This window comes from Notamacropus eugenii, chromosome 4 (genome assembly GCF_028372415.1).
Source record: "Notamacropus eugenii isolate mMacEug1 chromosome 4, mMacEug1.pri_v2, whole genome shotgun sequence".
In the NCBI taxonomy this organism is placed as follows: Eukaryota; Metazoa; Chordata; class Mammalia; order Diprotodontia; family Macropodidae; genus Notamacropus; species Notamacropus eugenii.
Window position 1 is genome coordinate 406,277,343 of NC_092875.1, and position 20,176 is coordinate 406,297,518.

The 20,176-nt window shown below is 39.2% G+C and overlaps 1 protein-coding gene across 1 annotated transcript in view; it reads left to right on the forward strand.

Moving 5' to 3' along the window:
• ANKRD55 (ankyrin repeat domain 55) overlaps positions 1-9,660 on the forward strand; it is an 81,972-nt gene extending 72,312 nt beyond the window's left edge. The window contains exon 11 of the mRNA XM_072606643.1: positions 9,059-9,660. Coding sequence (XP_072462744.1) covers positions 9,059-9,180 — 122 coding nt within the window. The 3' untranslated portion in view covers positions 9,181-9,660. The remainder of the gene's footprint in view (positions 1-9,058) is intronic.
• The last annotated feature ends 10,516 nt before the right edge of the window (positions 9,661-20,176 follow it).

Here is a 20,176-nt window from a genome sequence, read left to right on the forward strand (position 1 = left end):
AAAAGCATCATATATTAATAATAATATTAGGTGACACTTACACATTTTAATTTTCATTCATCCTACCTTAAGGGTATTAGCACTATGACTGGAGAGAAGGGGAGAAATATAAGGGAGAAGGTAAAAAGTACCAAGTAAGAATCACAGTTTTGAAGCCATTTATAAATAATATTTTAGCTGTTGGTTCTCTAAGTGTGAGATCCTTGCCCAGTGACCAATAAGTGGAGGATGTAAATCATCAATCTTGACCTTTCTGCAAGCTATAAATGAAACTTACTATAAATAAAAGAGAAAATAAAAGGAAGTTATATTCAATGAAAGGATGGCTCACAGGTTCCACTTGGAATAGCAAATAACAGAGATTACTTTATCCAGAATACAAAGGCAAAAAGAAACATCATTTCATAGGACACTTGGTCATTTCATATTATAGTGTTCATGCTGAATCATTTGGCAAAGACACCAAGAAGGTAATTAAATTGATTAGCAGATGTTAATTTATTGTTATTGTTGCTGATTGCCAATATCTATCATGGAGTTTAAGGAAGGAAAGAAATTCTGTAAAGAAATCTGTAGAAAAGAAGAAAGAAGAGGAGGAGGAGGAAGAGGAAGAAGAGGATGGGGAGAAGGAGAAAGAGGAAGAAGAAGAGGAGAAGAAGAAATAAGCTAACATTTATGGGGTGCCTTAAGGTTTACAAAGTGTTTTACATATATTTTCATACTGTATCCTCACAACAACCCTGCTATTATCTCCATTTTACAGATGGAGAAACTTAGGCAGACAGCAAGTAAAAGACTTGTCATGGGCAACATAGCTATTACATCAAAATATTCCTTACTACTTGGTGACTTAAATGCAAGGGTGACTTAAATGCAAATGCAAAGTTTGATGATGGGAAATATATTAGAAAACATGGTTCAAGAGTAAAAGAAGGTAAAGACTTGTAGACTAAATAAAAGGTCCATGCCTGTGTATCATGGGAATTTCAAGAAGACACTTGTTTGGCTTGGGTATATGGCAAGCACCAAATAACACCAGAAATGGAATTTATTATAATTTAAGAATAGTAAATGACTGATTACTGATGTGGGAGTCATTTCCAAACAGTTTTCTGACATTCTAAAATATAGTAGATAAAAAAACATAGATCAATACAGATTATCACCAATTTTAAGAATGCTCAATTTGTGTAAATCAGTTGCCACAATGGGAAGACCAAAGGAGCCTAAAAACTCCCTAAAGAATGTTATCTCTTTACCAAGTCAATAGATATGACAGCTACGGGCAACATCAGTTCTCTCATTGTAACATGTTGCAAATGAATTTGTAAAATCTTATGGAGAAGTACACTGGAAGATTATGATCAAAATCACCTCATAAAACAGCAAATGGAATTAAAGAAAACAAGCTTAAATACAGCTTGATGAGAATAAACTAATAAACATCCTAAGAATATTCAAGAATGAAATTCATAACAACATATGAAAAAATAGATAAATTTTGTCAAGATATATATATAAGAAATTATTTTCTTCTCCAATGACAGTGTATCCATGGACTAGGCATCATAATTCCTCATGAGCAAGTTAAAAATGGCACTACAGGAAAAAAGATCAAAGAGGAAAGGAGTCCAAAGGAAGTCCACACAAGATAATGTGGAGAGCATTGCTTAATTACTTTTCAAAATACCTAGAAGAGAGGAGGAATAACTCATGGACTTCAATATAAATGTAAGGGCTTCAGTGATCTCATAGATCACTAGGATGTGACTTTCATGAAGGGGAGGAGATATGCATAGTTATGTAGCAATAAGAGTTTTGTGTTTTGTTGGTTTAAAAAAAAAACAGAAGAGAAGTTAGAATGGAGACAGGACTGATGTCAGTCAAAGCAAAGCCATATTTGAATGGGCATTACCTCACTCTAAGGGAGTACCTGAAAAGGCCTTAGCCTGAAAAGGCCAGGGTCTCCCATTGCCTCCTGGGCCATCTTCAGTCACTCTGATGAATATGTGGTCACTAGATCCAGATGGTTCTGGAGGACAAAGTGAGACTGGTGACCTTGCACAGCCCTCCCTCATTCAAATCAAAGTCAATTGCAAGTCATGTCATCATCTCCCTCATGTCATGGTCCTCTTTGAAAACAAAGGACAAAACACAACCACAACATGCTTTATATTCTTCTAAGAGTATGATTGCTATCCATACTCTTCCCTTGTTACTATGACAGATGCTACCTTGCCCTCATACCCTTTCCTAGGACACTCATCTCCCTACCAGGAAAGTTTCAGTTGGAAGCTGACAGAAAATAACAGAACTTCTTATAAGTTCTTCTTAGTAACTTCTCAGATCAGAAAATGTAAGGAAGATCACATCCAAGGGAAACAGGGTCAGAGCTTTCGCTCTCCACCAATTAGGGGAGTCTGCTTTTCCTTTGGATAGCATAGGTTGAAGTGACAGTTTTATTTGGCCACAATTTTGGACCCCGTATTGGGTTAAGGGCTCAATGTCATTCATACTTTGGCAGATCTTTGGCAGATCACGCCTCCCCACAGAAGCCACATTTCCGAGTTGAGCCAGGTTTGTGGTCAGACAACTTTGGCTTCCTAATCTTGAAGACTCAATGCTCCTGCTGGATCTCTCTCTCTCTCTCTCCCTCTTTCTCTCTTTCTCTCTCTCTTTTTCTCTCTCATTCTCTTTCTTTCTTTCTCCCCTCTCTTCCCCTTCCCATCTGAGCCCCCAGAAAGCAGAACAACCAATATCTTGCCTTGCCTTTGTGATAATTTCATCCTTCAAAAAGTAGAGGAACCAACAAGGAGAAATTCTATTCTGGATCTAATTCTCAGTAACAAGAAAGAACTGATTGTTGGGATGAAAATAATGAAAACCTTAGGAGAAACCCCTCTCTCCAAGAGTCTGTGATACAGGAGAAAGGGAAATTGAACAAAGTTTGACATGCACCCTGGATTCTGGAAAAACAGATTTATTTCAAAGAGTTCAAAGGAAAAAGCTAAGTAACATCCTGAGGATAAAAATGCTACAGGGTAAATCAGTCCAGGTGGAAAAGGAAATATCCAAGAATGAAATTCCAGTGACAGAAAGGAAAACAATTCAAGGAACACAATGAGGAAGAAAAATGGGGATTTGTCTAAAGAAACCCAAATGGATGCTTAGGGAACACACCAACCAACTTAGATTTTGAAAAGTACAAAAGATGGAAGCAAAGACAGATAACAGAGGATGACTATGAGTGTCAAGAATCTTTAAAAAAAATAGTTCGTGTAAAGGAAATTTTATCAATAAAACTCATTTACTCAGTTATATTGCAAGAAAAGGGAAGATCAAAGAAGGAATAGGACCTTTGCATAGGGTAGACAGGATGATAACTGACAAGAGAGAACCTGCTTAATTTTTGTTTTGTTTTTGCTTTCTCTACCAAGAGAAGATTCAAGAGCATAGGGAGGTGGGGAAGATGATTGAGGGTGCAATCTGTTAGAGAAGATGGGAGGAGATAGGATCAAGTGCACATGTATAGGGCTTAGGCTTGTCAAAGGGAAGGGTTTTCTGTCAGGGACTAGGGGGAACCAAGAGAGTGGGGGAAGTTGTCAAAGAGTTTTAAGATGAGGAGAGAGGCCACTTTGAATGACCTCAATTTTTTCAGTAGAGTAAGAGGCAAGGTCCTTGGCTCAGAGAGGGATAGGAGAGGGAAAAGCGTGGAGGGATTGAGGAGGGAAGAGATAGGGAAGAGTTTCTGAAAGAGATTAACTAAGGAATCAATTAGGGAAATATGACAGGACTATTCCCAGGACTTAGCTCAGTGCCCAGCACATGGTAGATGCTGGATAAATGCTTGTTGACTCACTGCCGTGAGTGCTTAATTGAGGTGGGATAACATGAATTTGTAATGTACCCTGTCAAGACAATTACGAGACTTCCTCCAGCTGTATTTAGCAACTGATGTGTAGGAGCAGTTCAAACAGATGGTGAGAATAATCCAGAGCCAGGTTTGACAAGAGATAAGTAGTGAAAGGACAAAGGGGCTAAGATTTCAAGAGTAGAGGACAGTGTAGAATTGAAATGAAATGACTAACCACTGACTTGAGAGTAGAGAGGAAGAAAAGTGAAGTCAGAGAGGGGTAACATAAAAGTCAAGAAAGTCTTCCAGAAAACAAGGCACTGGAGGTGGCTCTAAAGCCTTCTCTTTGTTCAAATTCAAAGCTGGGACAAAATGAGGTATTCACATGTCATTGAACATTTAATACAAGGAGGTATACTTTGCCCTAACACAACAAGGGTATATAAGACGGATCCAGCAGCTTTTCTGGCTGTGGCTCCTCATCTCCATATGCAGATGCATCTGGTCCTCAGAGCAGAATATGTTGAAGGGCAGAGTGACTCACATGGCCTTCAGAAATCCATAAAGTCTGAGAGATCCTGGCTGCTTAGGTCTAAGACTTGTTGTGCCTTTAAGTCAGGGTCAGTCAGGTACATGGGACAGCTCCATCTCCTTTTAAGGGAAGCTAGTCCCTGAGGATTAGGGAAGGAGGAGAACTCCCCTAGGTCTCCCCCCATTGTGAGTTGGGGAAAAGATGCTGTGTCAGGGAAATTCTGGTAAATATTAGTCCTACCACACAAGGGATAACAAAAGACCAGATAGATGTGGAGAAAGAGCCTTAATAAATCTCTGGAAAAACATTCTCAGACATTTCATCTTTCTCTTTTGAGAATTTCACACACCTCATTCATTTGTGTTATGGCCCCTCCTAATTCCCTCGGAAATTTTCCAGATCATTGGAAAATTCCATTTTGTCCCCTTAAAAAGCAAAATCTCATCATCCTCCCTGGAATATGGCTGCCATAGAATTTCTGATCCATCAGAGTGGTAAACCCCTATAGTCTTGGGCCACCCCAATCTCTGACTATCTATGCAAATATTTCCACCTTTTGTAGCACCCTCTCTTGCATACCACTCCCGCTCAGATCACATGCACAGATTGGGTCCCCAGGGAGACCATTTCTACAGGTTCAAAGTACTCTGTGGGTCTGCACTCCTAAAACTACATAGCTCATGATTCTCCTCTGATAATAAGCAGTGGTCACAAAACATTTTCCTACAAATCTTTGACACACTCTTACACAATGCACACAGTAACAAGGGGAAGAGTGAGCATACACATTTAGGGAATATGTAAGCCAAAGCAATGCACACCCCTGGGAAAGCAGGACATTAATGTCTTTTCACTTCTTGTGGTACCTTCATGCTGCTTCCCTCACCACCCTCTACACACACACACACACACACACACACACACACACACACACACACAGAATTTCTGTTGGCATGTTGTTTTGTTGGGTTCACTAGACCTGCTCCACTCAGCTGGAATCTATGGCTGGACCCTCCAGTCCTCCTTTGTGATGGGCACAAATTCCACTGGGTGATTTGCCTGCTGTAATACACCATTGCAAATGGGGTGAGAAAAGAGAAAGAAATCTTTTTCCCTGCTGTATTCTGGAAGAGGCATCAAAGAAAAGGTAAACATTGATTCCTTCTCAAGAGCTGAGTTCCTCTTCTTCTCAACTGCCAGGGACAGCCGTCTTTTCAGAGATTTCTCTTACTTTTTAGAAGTCAACAGGGAGAGTGATTCTTCGGACAACCAATGGTTAGTTGCCCTAAAATTTCATCTACTTGGGTGAGGAATTCTTCAAATCTTCTAAAAGAGGAAGAAAGAAGAAATTCTTTATACTTATTTCATCTTGACCAAAGTCTGAAAGGGAAAATCCATTTAGCAAATGGCCCCCATTAAAATCTGAAAGGTATGAATCATTACTTTATACTTTCAATAATTATACTATAATATCCAGCCTAAACCTGGAAGGAACCTGAAAACTCAAAGTCCCACGCCTTCATTTTAGAGACAGGAAACTTGAGAACTTTAAGTGACTTACCCAGGATCACACAACTAATGTGTGCATCCAAGGAAGTTCTACCTGATGTCAAGTAGAAGCGCTCTACGCACTGTGCCACACTGCCTTCCAAACATCTCAAAGACTCTATAACCTTCCCCTTATAGTCTGTAACTTCATCAAGTGGACTTCATTGTTGATGGTGTTCAGTCATTTCAGTCATACCCAGCTCTTTGTGACTTCATTTGGGGTTTTCTTGGCAGAGATACTGTAAGGGTTTCTCATTTCCTTCTCCAGTTCATTTCACAGATGAAGAAACTAAGGGAAATAGGGGTAAGTGACTTGCCCAAGGGTCACACACCTGGTAAGTGTGTGAGGCCAGATTTAAACTCAGGTCTTCCTAACTCCAGGCTCAGGTGCTCCATCCAAATCTTCACCTAACTGCCCTATCAAGTGGGCACACAGTAACAAGGGGAAGAGTGAGCATACACATTTAGGGAATATGTAGGCCACAGCAATGTAAGGGATTCATTTGACCAGGGATCCCCAATCAGTTATTCTACTATACTATATATTTTGGAAAAGCAGTGCAGGCTTGCTAATAGAATCCAGAAGTAGCAGTCCTATCCTGCGGCTCTCAATGACTGATAGACTTCTCGCTTTCTTAGCCTTCATCAATTTAAATTAAAAATATACTAAGAGCCTCTTATTAATAACTCCTTACACTTATATGATGCTTTAAGATTTATAAAGTGCTTTCTTCACAACAAACCCACAAAGTTTCTAGAGTGAGTACTGCAATCTACATTTTACAGATGGAGAAACTGAGGTCAGAGATGTTAAATGACTTGCCCAAGGTCACATGACTATGGTCTGTCCTGGAACTCTGTCCAGCCCTATTTCTACTACATTATGCTGCCTCTGGGTTGCTACAACTTGAAGAAAACAAGAGAATGAACTTGATATTTCCATAAATGACTATGAGCTCCTAGCACAATATGTGCACATGGGGAAGATTATGTGATTATGTGGAAGGAATCTAAATACAATGGCACTGTGGGGTTTTTTCTTTTCAGAATAAGCATTTTGAATCAAGACTTTCTCCAACAAGTATATGATTCTATCAGATTAACATATAATAAATATGACCCATGGACTCAGTTTGATGAGGAAGGTGGTAAGACTGACCCCAAAGAGAAAGATCAGGTGTTTTTGTTCTTCTGACTCTAACCCTACTGCCATATTCATTCTGGGAAAATTTCTAGAACAAAGTTTACTGTGACTCATGTCTAGTATCTCCCCAAAATGTGAATGACAGGGTCCCTTCTAGAAAGACTTAATGTACTATTGGACATTGTATTGTACAATGTACTATTATACACTGTGTTCTACAATGTACTATTTAGTAAACTGGTATCAAGGTCCTCTGCAATCTTAAAGGGCCTGGAGCAGGAGATGCCCATGGTGACACAGCCAAAGTGTCAGAGATAGGAAATGAATCCCAAAGCCCCGCTCTATCTACTGCATCATGGTGTCTCTCAGTAAAAGTTTACATATTAACAGGGAAAAGGCAGTTGTTCAAGGGGAAGGAACAGGGACTGGACTTGTGGATCCTTTGGTAGATGAAAGCCCTGGATAAAGAAACATTCCCTTCCAATGCAGGTCAGTACCTTTTTCCAAGACAGTTGCTGGGAGCACTGAGAGCTTAAGTGACTTGTCCCACTGTCAGACACTGTTTTGAACTCAGGTCTTTCTGGCTTCAAAGCTAATCACCATGCAATGGTGCCTTCCCTGATCAAATGAATTAGAACTGGATTCAGTTGCATTTCTCAGGGCCATGCATTTTGTTGGGATGACATAGCAACTCCTCATTTTTCCCAGTGACTTGGGGTTGTGTGGAAGATGATTGGTCACTGAGAATCAAAAGGGTGGACTCTTCTGAGTCAGGATAGTGGACTCCAGTTTGTCTATAAATCTCTGGAAACAGAACCACTTGCTCTTTTACAAGGGGAGAGGGAGAAAAGCAAGGAGAGACAGAGACAGAGAGACAGAGAGAGACAGAGAGACAGAGAGGGAGGGAGAGAGAGAGGATTACCCAGACCTTAAAGCCTGGGATTTGCAAAATGCTATCAGAATTTAAGCAGAACTTAAAAGCCTCATCAATCTTAAAATCATTTTAAAAATCAAACTGAGGCTCTTTCAGAAAAAAAAAAGGTGGAGCTCTTGTTTCAGATTTAGCTCTAAACATAGCCAAGAGGAGAGTTATGGGTCTTTGTTTTCAGAGGCAAACTGGACATGTGGATAGAGTGCTGGAATTGAAATTACAAAGACCTGTGTTCAAATTCCACCTCAGATATGAGTTATGTAACCGTGGACAAGCCACTTAATCTCTTTGAACCTCAATTTCCTCATTTGTAAAATGGAAATAATAAAACCTGTAGTACTCACCTCGCAGAGTTTGTTTTGGGGTATTGTTGGGATATTTTTATTTAAGGGTCAAAGGAAATGACGTACGTATGTAACACATACTATCTAAATGACTATTATTTTGTCTTTTGTTATTTCTCTCTACCCCATCTATACCCCCAAAAATGAGTTAAATGAAATTAGAATCATTTCAGGGTTTGCTTCATGCTTTAAACCATAAAGCAAATTGTGGACACATTTCTGGAGTCGTGCATTTACTTGGTCAGCACTCATATAATTCTTACCACACCCAAGAGAGAATACTGCTGGGAATCTGCAATCAGCTTAATCATGTTTGAGTAACCCTTGGCTGGGTCCTGTAGTTGTTTCTGACATTTATACTTCTTATGAACTAAATTCTGAAGACTCATTTGCCAGTGTCAAAAAATGTGCTTCCTCTCTTTTGTTCTTCTACAATCCAGATACTAACTAGCCACATTCTACATGGTGCAATAACATCTCTAAACCTCTGTGTTGTACTCCAAAAGAACAGAATTAAGCTCTTAAAGATGTGCTAGAGGACAAGAATAATTTCTTTTTGTATCCCTAGTTGCTACCTCACACAACACCTTCCATGTAGAAGTCCCTTGATAAATACTTGAGTTAAATTGAATTCTCTCTTTACCAGTTCTTACCACATCCCCCAGTCAAGGGATTTTTCAAAATCATATTTTTTTTTTCTTGCTAGTTCTCTCTGGAGAAACTTTAAGGACAAGCCGGGTGCTTCCTGCTATCCCAAGCCAGAAAAGACCCACCATCCCAAGAGGAGAGAGTGAAGAACCTTCCAGAATAGCATCTGATGAGAACTAGCCATGGGCCATTGGTTGCAGAAATGTACATTGAAGGGAGAGCCAGAATGGATACAGCCTAAATATTTTAATGATGACTATCATCATTCAAAAGAAAGATTCATTTATAAATTGTATACTAATGAGCCATTACATTTTTTGGTAATTTCACATTCTCAACTCTAAACATAATACATTTTAGCAAAGAAGTATTTGGAATTTCATAGCATATGAACATATTTTGTACATTGTAAGTTTGTGAGTTCCTGTAATCTCCATATACAAGAAATACTGTAAATATATATATGCTCTCAGTGGCTGATGTGAATGTGTTTGCATTGTAGAAAGCTTCTTGATTTTGTTCAATAATTCCTCTCTCAAGTAATATAAAAGGTCAATATGCATTGCTGGCTTTCGTATCATAAAGACATTCCAGGCTGGATTGGAAAACAAATTTCATCTTAAAGAATTTTGCCTTAATTAAAATTAATAGCTACTCACAGTTACTTCATGCTTTTTGATTACAGTACACTTTGCATACATAATCATCTCATTTACAACTCTACAAGGCAGAGCCTGCAAACATCATTATTCCCATTTTGCAAATGAGAAAACTGGAGTTTGGAAAAGTTAAATGACATTCTCAAGGTCATGAAGCTGATAAGGTAGTATACAGCCAGGGCAAATCTCTTACCTCAGGGTCCCACCCACTCTCTCTGGTTATTTAAAAGGAAGTCAATAAACTCCTTTTCATCAGAAGTAAGTGTACTTTCTTTTGAAAAATACCTCCTAAAGCTGTCAGTTCCTGACTAAAGCCAAGTTAATCACTGTTGAATTTCCTCAACAACCTTTGTGTCTTTATTTTGCTATCACAGTATTTCCACCTATTGTCATTTTTAGATAGGAACACTTTTTGCACTATTGAATAGAGAGTATGAGTTGGAAAAGTTGATATCCTAGTTAAACAGAAGAAAATGAGCATTTCCCACACATTCCTCAGATAGTGAATATCTTGCCCAATTCCCTCTCTCATTTCAAAATAAGAGCCCCAGCCACTCAAGACATCAACAAACCCTGGAGCCAAAGCTAGCTGCCAATCTCCTCCCCACCTGCTCGTTGTTGTTGGGATCATTTGTTCTTGGCATTTGTTGTTGTTTGGGGTTCTGCCGTAGGAGAGTGACATGGAGAGCACTGAGAGCCAAATGGTAAATGGAGGGGGATGGGAAGCTTGAAAGAATTCAGAGTATCTAAGCAAAAGGAAAAAGAAAGGTGAAAGGACCAGCTGTAGTCCTGCTCCACTGAGAGAGAGCTAGAGGAAATAAGAAAAAGCCTCAGTCTGATTCTGATACCTGAAACTGGCCTCAGGTTCTCAAAGTCTACCCCAATGGTGGGCAAGTTCTGGCCATGGCTATGAAATGGGACCAGGACAAGTAACAGATTGTGTGTCTGCTATCTGAGGACATCAGAAAGTCTAGGCACCAGAAGACTGGGCACTGGGCAGTGGATTTTTTTAAAACCACAGGAACTCAGGAAGAAAGAAGAGTGATCTGGACTAGTGGAGAACTCCCATCAATAAAATGCTTGAAGTATGAAGAATTTAGGTTAAACAATGACCTTCTTGACCCCAGAGGTTTTTCCTGCCAGAAGTTATGGGATAAATGAGTCAGTTTCTGTAATTTCCTTCAGTCCCCAGTAACTAGGATCTTAAGATCCTGCATCTTATTATCACAGATTTGGAGCTAGAAGCATCATTTTGTCAAACTCCCTAGTTTTACATCTGAGAACAGGGAGGTACTTAGCCAAGGTAACACAAGTAGCAAGTAACAAGTAGAATTTGAACCTGGGTCCCCTGATGTCAAAGTCAGAACTCTTGCCACCATATTATGCATTCAACAAAAGGAAAAAGGGGTCACTAAATGAAATGCCAGCAGAACAGCTAGGTGGTATAGTGGATAGAGTTCTGATCCGGGAATCAGGAAAACTCATCTTCCTGAGTTCAAATCTGGCCCCAGACACTAAGTATGTGACCCTGGGAAAGTCACTTAACTCTGTTTGCCTCAGTTTCTTCATCTATAAAATGAACTGAAGAAGGAAGTGGCAAACCACTCCAGTATCTCTGCCAAGAAAACCCCAAATGGGGTCACAGAGTCAAAAATGACTGAAATGACTACACAATAATTTAAAATGCCAGCTTCTGACTTTGCACAATATTGTACTCGAGGCTCTTTATCCCATACCTCACTCAACACATTACAGCTCCAGGATCAATAGTATTGGATGAGCTGCTACTTCTTAAAAAAAAAAACACAAATCTTGTGGACAGCAATTTAGCATCTCAAATGCCTGTTGGTGACTTAAAATAATCTCTCAGATAGATGTTAAATTTAAAGTGAGATCCTGAATTGAAGGGCAAAGATTATGAGAGAAAGAAGTGAAAGTTTGTTCTTTATTATTCTGTCAAGAAATTCTCATTCAATCAACTTGTTGCTTTCTTCTGAAGACTCAATTTCTACTCATTACAGCGGCATCCTCCAGCTTAGGAGGATCGTAGGATTGCTGATTTATGTCCCTGGTTTAGTAATTAGCCATCTATGTGTAACAGTCCAGGATATTCTCCTAATTTGCACTTACACTAGGGAGTTGGGTCCTGAGATGGAGTAACTTCCATCTAAGATTGTAAAGGTGAGTCTTTTACTGTGAGTCTTTACCTTAATATTTAACTCTTGAGTCCCCACTGGTATACTTCCTATTAATAATCAGCCAGAAGACACAATTAATTCCTAGCAAAGGCATTTACTAAGATGATATAGTAAGCACAGTGGGTAAAAATCACTTCACTCATAAACTTGAGACACATTCCTCCGCAGATACATACAGTGGGAAGAGTGAGTTCAAACTTAGAGTACAGTGGTAATGAGGCACATACGTATGTGTATAGCAAAAGCAACCCACAGCTCCTGGTATGTCAGGGGCTAGAACTCCTTTGTTTCATTATAGAATCATCATAATCATTTCCTAAGGTCTAGTCCTCTACATAGTCCAACCTCCAATTGCCAGGTGATGCATTTCTTGAAGCTTCAGTTGACTATATCTCTTTAACCATCTTTATCTGTCTCTTGACAGAATGAATCCATGTCTTTTTTTCCCAGTGGATTCAGGGTTCACTAACTTCCTTTCAAAGCCACAGAGTGGAAGAGGAGGAGGAGAGAGAAATTCTCTCTCCTCCCATTATAAGAAAGTCCCTCTACAGGCAGATCTCTTGAATTACTGAAATTCACCCAAGACTTAGCTATTTAAAGCCACTAGAGTCATGATCAATTCATTTATTCATCTAATCCTGCTATTCCCTGCTCTTGACCCAGTCAGAGGGACATTTCTACCACACAGAAGGATAAAGGGATAGACACATCTTTTACAGTTGGTTTAACCCCTCCTTAATACCTTCTGGTTATGTTCTGGCCTTTCTATCACTATACCAACTGTGATGGGGATAAGAAACTGCTCCTTTTCATACAATATATGACTATGAACTGAAGATTCCTCTCTCTGCCCAGCCAATGAATATAAAGATCATTAACTTAGTGGACAGTTCTTTTTTAAATGATTTCCCAGCTAACTGATGGTCACTGGCAAATAAAGCAAATACTAGGTTTAAAGAAAATACAATAGCTCACATTCAATGAAATTCAACAAAGACTTTTCAAACACCTACTAAGGACTGGATACTGTGCTAGCCATTGGAGATACAGTGACAAAAATGAAATACCTCCTGCCTTCAAGGAACTTTAATTCTACATGCCTCTGCAGAATTTCACAATTTACAAAATGCTTTCCTTGCAACAACCAGTGAAATAAATAGTATGATTTTTATTAGAGCCATTATTTTTAAGATGAGGAAACAGATCTAAAGAAGTTAAATGACTTGGCTAAAGTGATACAGCTAAAAGGTATGGGGAGTCAGGGTTCAAACCTAGTTCTCCTCTGATTTCAGTTCCAGGGCTCTTTTATCAGTGCTGCATTGGTCATGTAATGGATGATCCTCATTCTTGGAAAAAGTCCAAACGCAATGCTTCCCGCCCTGCTAATTAGGGGTCACATCCTGCTCCCTGGTGGGAAGGGAGCTAGGTTCTGTTGAAAATGCTTCTCATGAAGGGAAATGCTTATTCTGCTCTGCTTCACCAGGATCTGTGATTTTCCTTGGAGACAAAAACTGGCACGTTGTCATAGGAACAATAGTCCACATTTCTATAGGACTTCACAGCCTACAAAGTACATTCCTCCCATCATCCCCAGGAAGAAGGTATTATAAACATTCTCATTTTACAGAGGAGCAAACTGAGACTAAAGAAGTTGAAATAACTTGTCCAAAAGCAGTCGACTACTAAGTGGCTGAGTCAAGACTTGTGCCCAGTTCTCCTAGCTAGTTGATTTATCTGGCTTGTTCAGACTGGCAAATGGAACCAGCTAGCTATTGTACTACTTTTATCTATACCAGATGGGATAATAGCATTTATTATTATAATTATTATAAAACAGTACTTTTTCCCTCATATATCTTACAACAACTCATACCACAGCCCCAACCCTTTCAGAGTACACAGACTCTGACATTAATAAAGTATCTTCCCATTTTCCTACCAACTTCTTCTCCCCAAATCCTTGATCCCACCCTGAAACCACCAGTGCAAGCAGTGAGCTCATGCCCCCTTCCCAACACCATAAGAAACTCTCCAGAAATTCTCCTTAGGCAGGTAAGTTGTGCTGTCCTAGAGATAAGCAAAATATTTGCTTGTTGGCATTAGGGTCATTTTATTCTGGTGCCAGAAAAGATTGAAACACACTGATTTCAATTCAGGTGAGATCAGGTTGCAATGAACAGCAAGGACAGATTAGTTCCCACCTTCACCCCCAAACAAAGCTAGAGCTGCTCTTAGTCCTCATTTCATTATCCTGTACTGTCACTCACTAATCAGCCTAATAATGAAAGCTGAAATTAAAATTAAGCACCTTTTCCCCTCTAAAGTGAAATGTTATTTTCTTTCCTTGTATTTTCTACTTAGCTTAGTCTTCTGTACCAAGTCCAAGGGCACATCACCGATTTTCAAAAATAAGACAATATTCTCTGTCAAAGAAAGCCTCCATGATACTTTGTAGACTGGATCTGCAAACTTGTAGATACTTAAATTGACTTGTTTGGTCCACTGGTTGACAAAGTGAGGTTGCCATGAACATTTGTGGAAAAAGCCAAAGGATGTCGGGGCTTTTCGCTAAACTCAATGAAATCCGGGATAGGTGTTTCAACTCATTCCCAAAGTCACTTGGACTAAGATTCCCCCAACTAAGACTTGCAAAGTTTTCCTAGAAATGAGACAATATAAGTACATTTCAGTGTACCCAGCTTAGGACTTCTAGCTCTAAAAGGGCACACCTTAATATTCAGGACAGATTTAGAAAATTCCCCACCATGTTGCTAATTAGACATCTAGTCTTTTTTCAAAAAATAATCACAGTCTTTAATTCTGCTGCTGTGTTTCCATCTTCAAGACTGGCAAAATTATGTTCTCTCTGTAAAGTACACAATTATTCTTCAGGTGCCCTTTGAAAATCAGCCCTACTCTACATTGTGGGTTTGATTGGCAATACAGTAGGAGGAGGAGGAAGGAAGAGATGCGGGCGTTCAGTCTGACTCTTCATGACCCCATTTCATGTTTTCTTGGCAAAGATATTGGAGTGGTTTATCTTTTCCTTCTCCAGCTTATTGTACAGATGAGGAAACTGAGGCAAACAGGGTTAAGTGACTTGCCCAGGATCATACAGCTAGTAAGTTTCAGGAGTAAAAAAGTAAGCAATTCAGCATTTTTGCTCAGTTTCTAGCAACAACTGCCAAGCTGAAGTTCAAAGCTGAAAAAATTATTAAGGTTTATAAAGCTTATTAAGTTATATTAAGAAATAGGAACGTCAATGTGGCCCAGTGTTGCTAGAGTGACCAACTGACTTTGGGAATGAAATGATACTTTAAAATCAGTAGACCCTATCTGGATCTCCTCAAACTTCCAAGGTACGGATGGATGCACAAGCCCATAGACATTGACACCAGGACTATGAATTCCACTGTCTCATTCTTAAAAATCAAGCTTGCATTTCTATTAGGAGTGTGATTTTTTTTTTCAATACAAATCCTGTCTTGACCTGACCCTAGTTTGAGGACAGTTGTGTGCTCATCTGGGCAGCCTATTACTTGCCAAAGCAACCCCCAAGAGACCAAAGGCCAGGAAATCAGTAAACAACTTTTACCAAAAGTTCTAAAGGGTTTCCGTTCAGTTTGCTGGACAAGCACAATGCCGACTCACATGCATAGACAATATTCTAAGCCAGTGCTTGGGGAGTGACATGAAAGAATTTACTGGTATCTGAATCCTTAGTGAGAATTTTTTAAGTGACTATTAAATTACTCTGAACATGCTAAATGTGTATGACAGGTTCCAACTTATTTGCCTTAAAATTAAGCAGGAGATCAGAGGCTTTTTGTGAAATCTATGAGATGAACTGCTGCTTGGAACAAATCATTCCTAATATAATTCACAGCTGTGCAGTGTTTTCCTTACTACAACAACCCTGCATTAAGCAATATTAGCCCAATTTTACAGATAGGAAAAGAGGCTCCCAGAGGTTAAATAAGCTGCCCTTGGCCATGCAGTTAGTAAGTATCTGGGGTAGGAGAGAGGGCTGGGGTGGAAAAAACTGGAATTTCCTGACTTTAGGTCCTACTTTCCATATGTTCTACCACATTGTCTCTTCTCCCATGAGGATGAAGACAGAGAATTTCTGTACATCACTGTTGTTGCAGTTTGTTAAGTCATTTCAGTCGTATCTGACCCTTCAAGACCCCAGTTGGAGTTTTTTTGGTGAAGATCCTGGAGCAGTTTGCCATTTCCTTCTCCACCTCTTTTTATAGGCGAGTAACTGAGGCAAACAAGGTTAAGTGACTTACCCAGGGTCACATAGCTAGTGTGAAACTGGATTTGAACTCAGGAAGAGGAGTCTTCCTCTTTTCAGGCCCAACACTTTATCCACTATCCACTTAGCTATACAGTTATCCCTTCCACATTGCAAGGGATTAGGAGGGGCAGTGTAATCTGGAAAATCCTGGGAAAATTTTTTGATACTTACTTCATACCAGAGAAGAAGTCTGAATTTTTTCTTTTTCTTTTATGGAGTATTTATAGTATCATATTGCAAAATTTGTGTTAAATATTTGGTTATAGGCTATATGTAGTCAATATTAAATAAAAATACTAGGTTTTGTGCATCATTGACTGGTTTTTTTGCATTCTTTAGGCAGATTTTAATTTTTTACTTATTTCAATTTTTAAAAAAATTGTAGATAAAACAAATAATTTTAATGTAAAAATAAAAATATTTAATAAAGTTTTTTAAAATGGTATTAAGAGATAAAATATGTTGATATGATACAATGCTATACATATATTTTATATATTTCTGAGTTTCTAAACTTTTTCTGCATCATTTGTTGGCTTTCATGTGTCATCTGGGGCTTCCAAAAAAATTCCTATTTAATTTCTTACGCTGCTACATTGAAATCACAATGGGGAAAGTCACAATGTGGATCACTATATATCACTTAAAAACAAGGGAGTTGTTTTTATGGACCTTAAAGGGTTAGTTCTAGCCCGATATAGGAGGGCATATGTATAACATTTTTTAAATGAATGGAAACTTTTCATGATTTCCAACAGTCTACAGCATAGCCCTTTGACAGTCATTTCTATCCTACTCTCAGTCTCACAGTATTTAGAGATAGAAGGCCCCTAGAGAATTATTTAGGCCTACAGTCTCAAACCATTGGTTTTAAATTTCCAAAACTAGGACACCTTAATAATGTAACAAAAAAGCTTTCGTCAACTCCACACTATAGTAGCTGTACTATTAGTACAGATTATGATTACAAAAATGCATAACAAAAACAAAGAATTCAATAACACTTCTGGTTTGAGTTTTATTCACGGTAAGAGCATCTGCATACATCTGAAAAATAGTGCTGTAAGACACTGCACACAGTGTACATGTTTGTTTGTTTGTTTGAAAAGCCACCAAGCTCTTAACAAATCTCTGATTCCACAGGTGGGGGGCACTAATGGAGCCCAGCCCCACCCCAATTTTACAAATGAATAAACTGTGTAGCAGAGAGTCCAACACATGTTGCCCAAGCTCATTCAAGGGACAAGGAGCAGAAAAAGGATTTGAATTTAAGTTTTCTGACTAAATCATTAGATTTAGAGTCTTTTTACTTCAAAAAGCTGACTCACAACCTCCAGTGACTTTTGCCATGTCAAAGAGAGAAAGGGCAGATCATAAGATCATAGGTTTAAAGATAGAAGGGGCATTCCAGGCTACCCTATACCAATCTCCTCATTTTACAATTGAGTGGGCAGCTAGGTGCCACAGTGGATAGGCTGCCAGCCTGGAGTCAAGAAGACTCATCGTCCTGAGTTGAAATCCAGCCTCAAACACTTCCTAGCTGTGTGACCCTAGGCAAGTCACTCAACCCTGTTTCCTCAGTTTCCTCACCTGTAAAATGAGATGGAGAAGGAAATGGCAAACCACTCCAGTATCTTTGCCAAGAATACCCCAAATAGGGCCATAAAGAGTCAGCCACCATTGGAAAATGACTAAACAACAGTATCGAATCTTAGAGAAGAAAGTGATCTAGCATCACATAGGTAGTAAGATGCAGAGGTGAAATTTGAACCAGGGACTTTGGACTCTAAATCCATTGTTCTTTCTCCTTGGGGAAAGGGGGGGGAGGTACATAGATAAAAGAGAAAGAGAGGAAAAGTGAAAGGGGGAGAGAGGAAGGAAAAGAGGAGGATAGTTTGACTAGAGCTCCTAAGAGAATTTTTCTTACTGTTCTTCAATGGTTTCAGTCACATCTGCTAGACCAAGCAATCTATCCACTGCATCACCTAGTTGCCCTTCCAAGAGAATATAGTATGCCAGAGTCAGTGTCCAATAAGGGTGGCATAAAAGAAAGTTCTTATCCACCTGGACCATTAAAGGACAGGTAACAGAGGATGAAAAGAGTAGAATTTCACCTTTGACTCCAGAAAATTGTACAGTGAATTCACCAAGTCAGAGAACAACACAAAAGGATGAAATTTCCTTAATTTGTTGCCTAGCACTTCAAGATCTCCTCCTCAAGTAAGAGCTCAGGAATTCCACTTGGCATAGTTACAGATGCCCTTGATGACTTCGTTTACTCCTGGTCTTCAGAGTTCCTGTTTGGTTAGATGTCACAACCTGCTCACACCCATTATGTACCTTTCCATTACCCTCTGCCTTGTGCTCATATTTAGTACTTCAGAAGTAGTGGGGTTTCAGGTCTTGCCTCCAACCACTGGTAAACATGTTTGTATTGAAAAGATGGGCCTTTTATGTTATGGGAAGCTCAGTTTCAGTAAAAGTCCTTTGCAATTTTCTGAAAATAACCCAGCCCTCTCCCCTCCATTTCAACTCTAGAGTCAGCTCAGTGTTTATCTGTATTATCTGTCTTAGGATACACAGACAAGCTCCAAAGGGTATCCATTCCAGATGTGTGTTGAAAGTTGAGCAATAAACATTCTTTATCCATTTGGTCTTTCCTATGTGGATGGATTAGCCAAATTCTTTTGAGATCTCTTTCAGAGGCTCTGTAATGTCTTGTGTCTTCATGCAACCAACACAGTATCATATATAAATGGAAACATATGAAGGACCTCACCATCCATAGGAAATCCCTCCTTGACCTAGTGTCTACATTGGATCTTCTTGATGACAATGACAAACACTTTGGGTGACCATATATCTCTCTACTTTACACTTCATCTGATGTTTATTGTCAGAAGGTTGTTGAACAGGGTTTTTTCTGATGCTGTATCTTTCAAGAAATCTTGAATGATCTTGATATATGCTTAGGATACACTTTGTAAGATATCCTGTAAGAGCCTGTAATTGTTCTGATGAATGTTTTCCATAATAAACAAATAATCAACAAAATGAGATTTTACATTCACTACATTGTTTAGTCTGTTGTGAGATGGTAAAAATGTAGTCCATTGTGGAATATTGTTTTCCAAAAACCTGATTACTCCCTACTATCTGCATGAGGATGTTTTCAACTAGCATACAGTTGACCTTCATAAAGATTTTGTATACATGAGAGAGTAGGAATATAGGCCAGTAATTGTTGATGTTTTCTTGGTTACCATTTTTTTTTTTTGAATCAATCATGTCTTGAGACTTTTCCCACACCTTTGATATGGAAATAGCTACCTTGAAAATTGGTTCATCAGTGATAGTTATTACTTCTAACATGGATCTCTTTCACATACGCTTGATCTAATCTAGTTGCTTTTTCCATCTTTGCTTTACTTAGTGCCGTTTCTACCTCCTCTGTAAACATCCCAGGGACTCTGATATTGAGGTCTAAGCATGGTGGCTCTACCTTTCTTTATGGAGAAAACAATTGATTATAATAAATTCTGCAAATTTCTATTTTATTATCATGGGACAGCTAGGTGGTGCAGTGGATAGAGCACCAGTGCCGGAGTCAGGAGGACCTGAGTTCAAATCTCACCTCAGACACTTGACACTACTAGCTGTGTGACCTTGGGCAAGTCATTTAACCCCAATTGCCTCCTCCTGGGTCATCTTCAGTAAGCCTGATGAATATCTGGTCACTGGATTCAGATGGCTCTGGAGGAGAAGTGAGGCTGGTGACCTGCACAGCCCTCCCTCACTCAAAACAAAGTCAAGTGCAAGTCATGTCATCATTTCTCTGATCACATGGTCTTCTTCAGCAATGAAGGATGAAAACACAGAAACACACACACACACACACACACACACACACACACACACACACACCCCTCCATTTTATTGTCATCCTCTTTCTTTTTTCATCTTTGAATGCCCTTGGAATGGCTTTGGCTAGTGGGACATCTTGCTCAACTTTCTTTAGA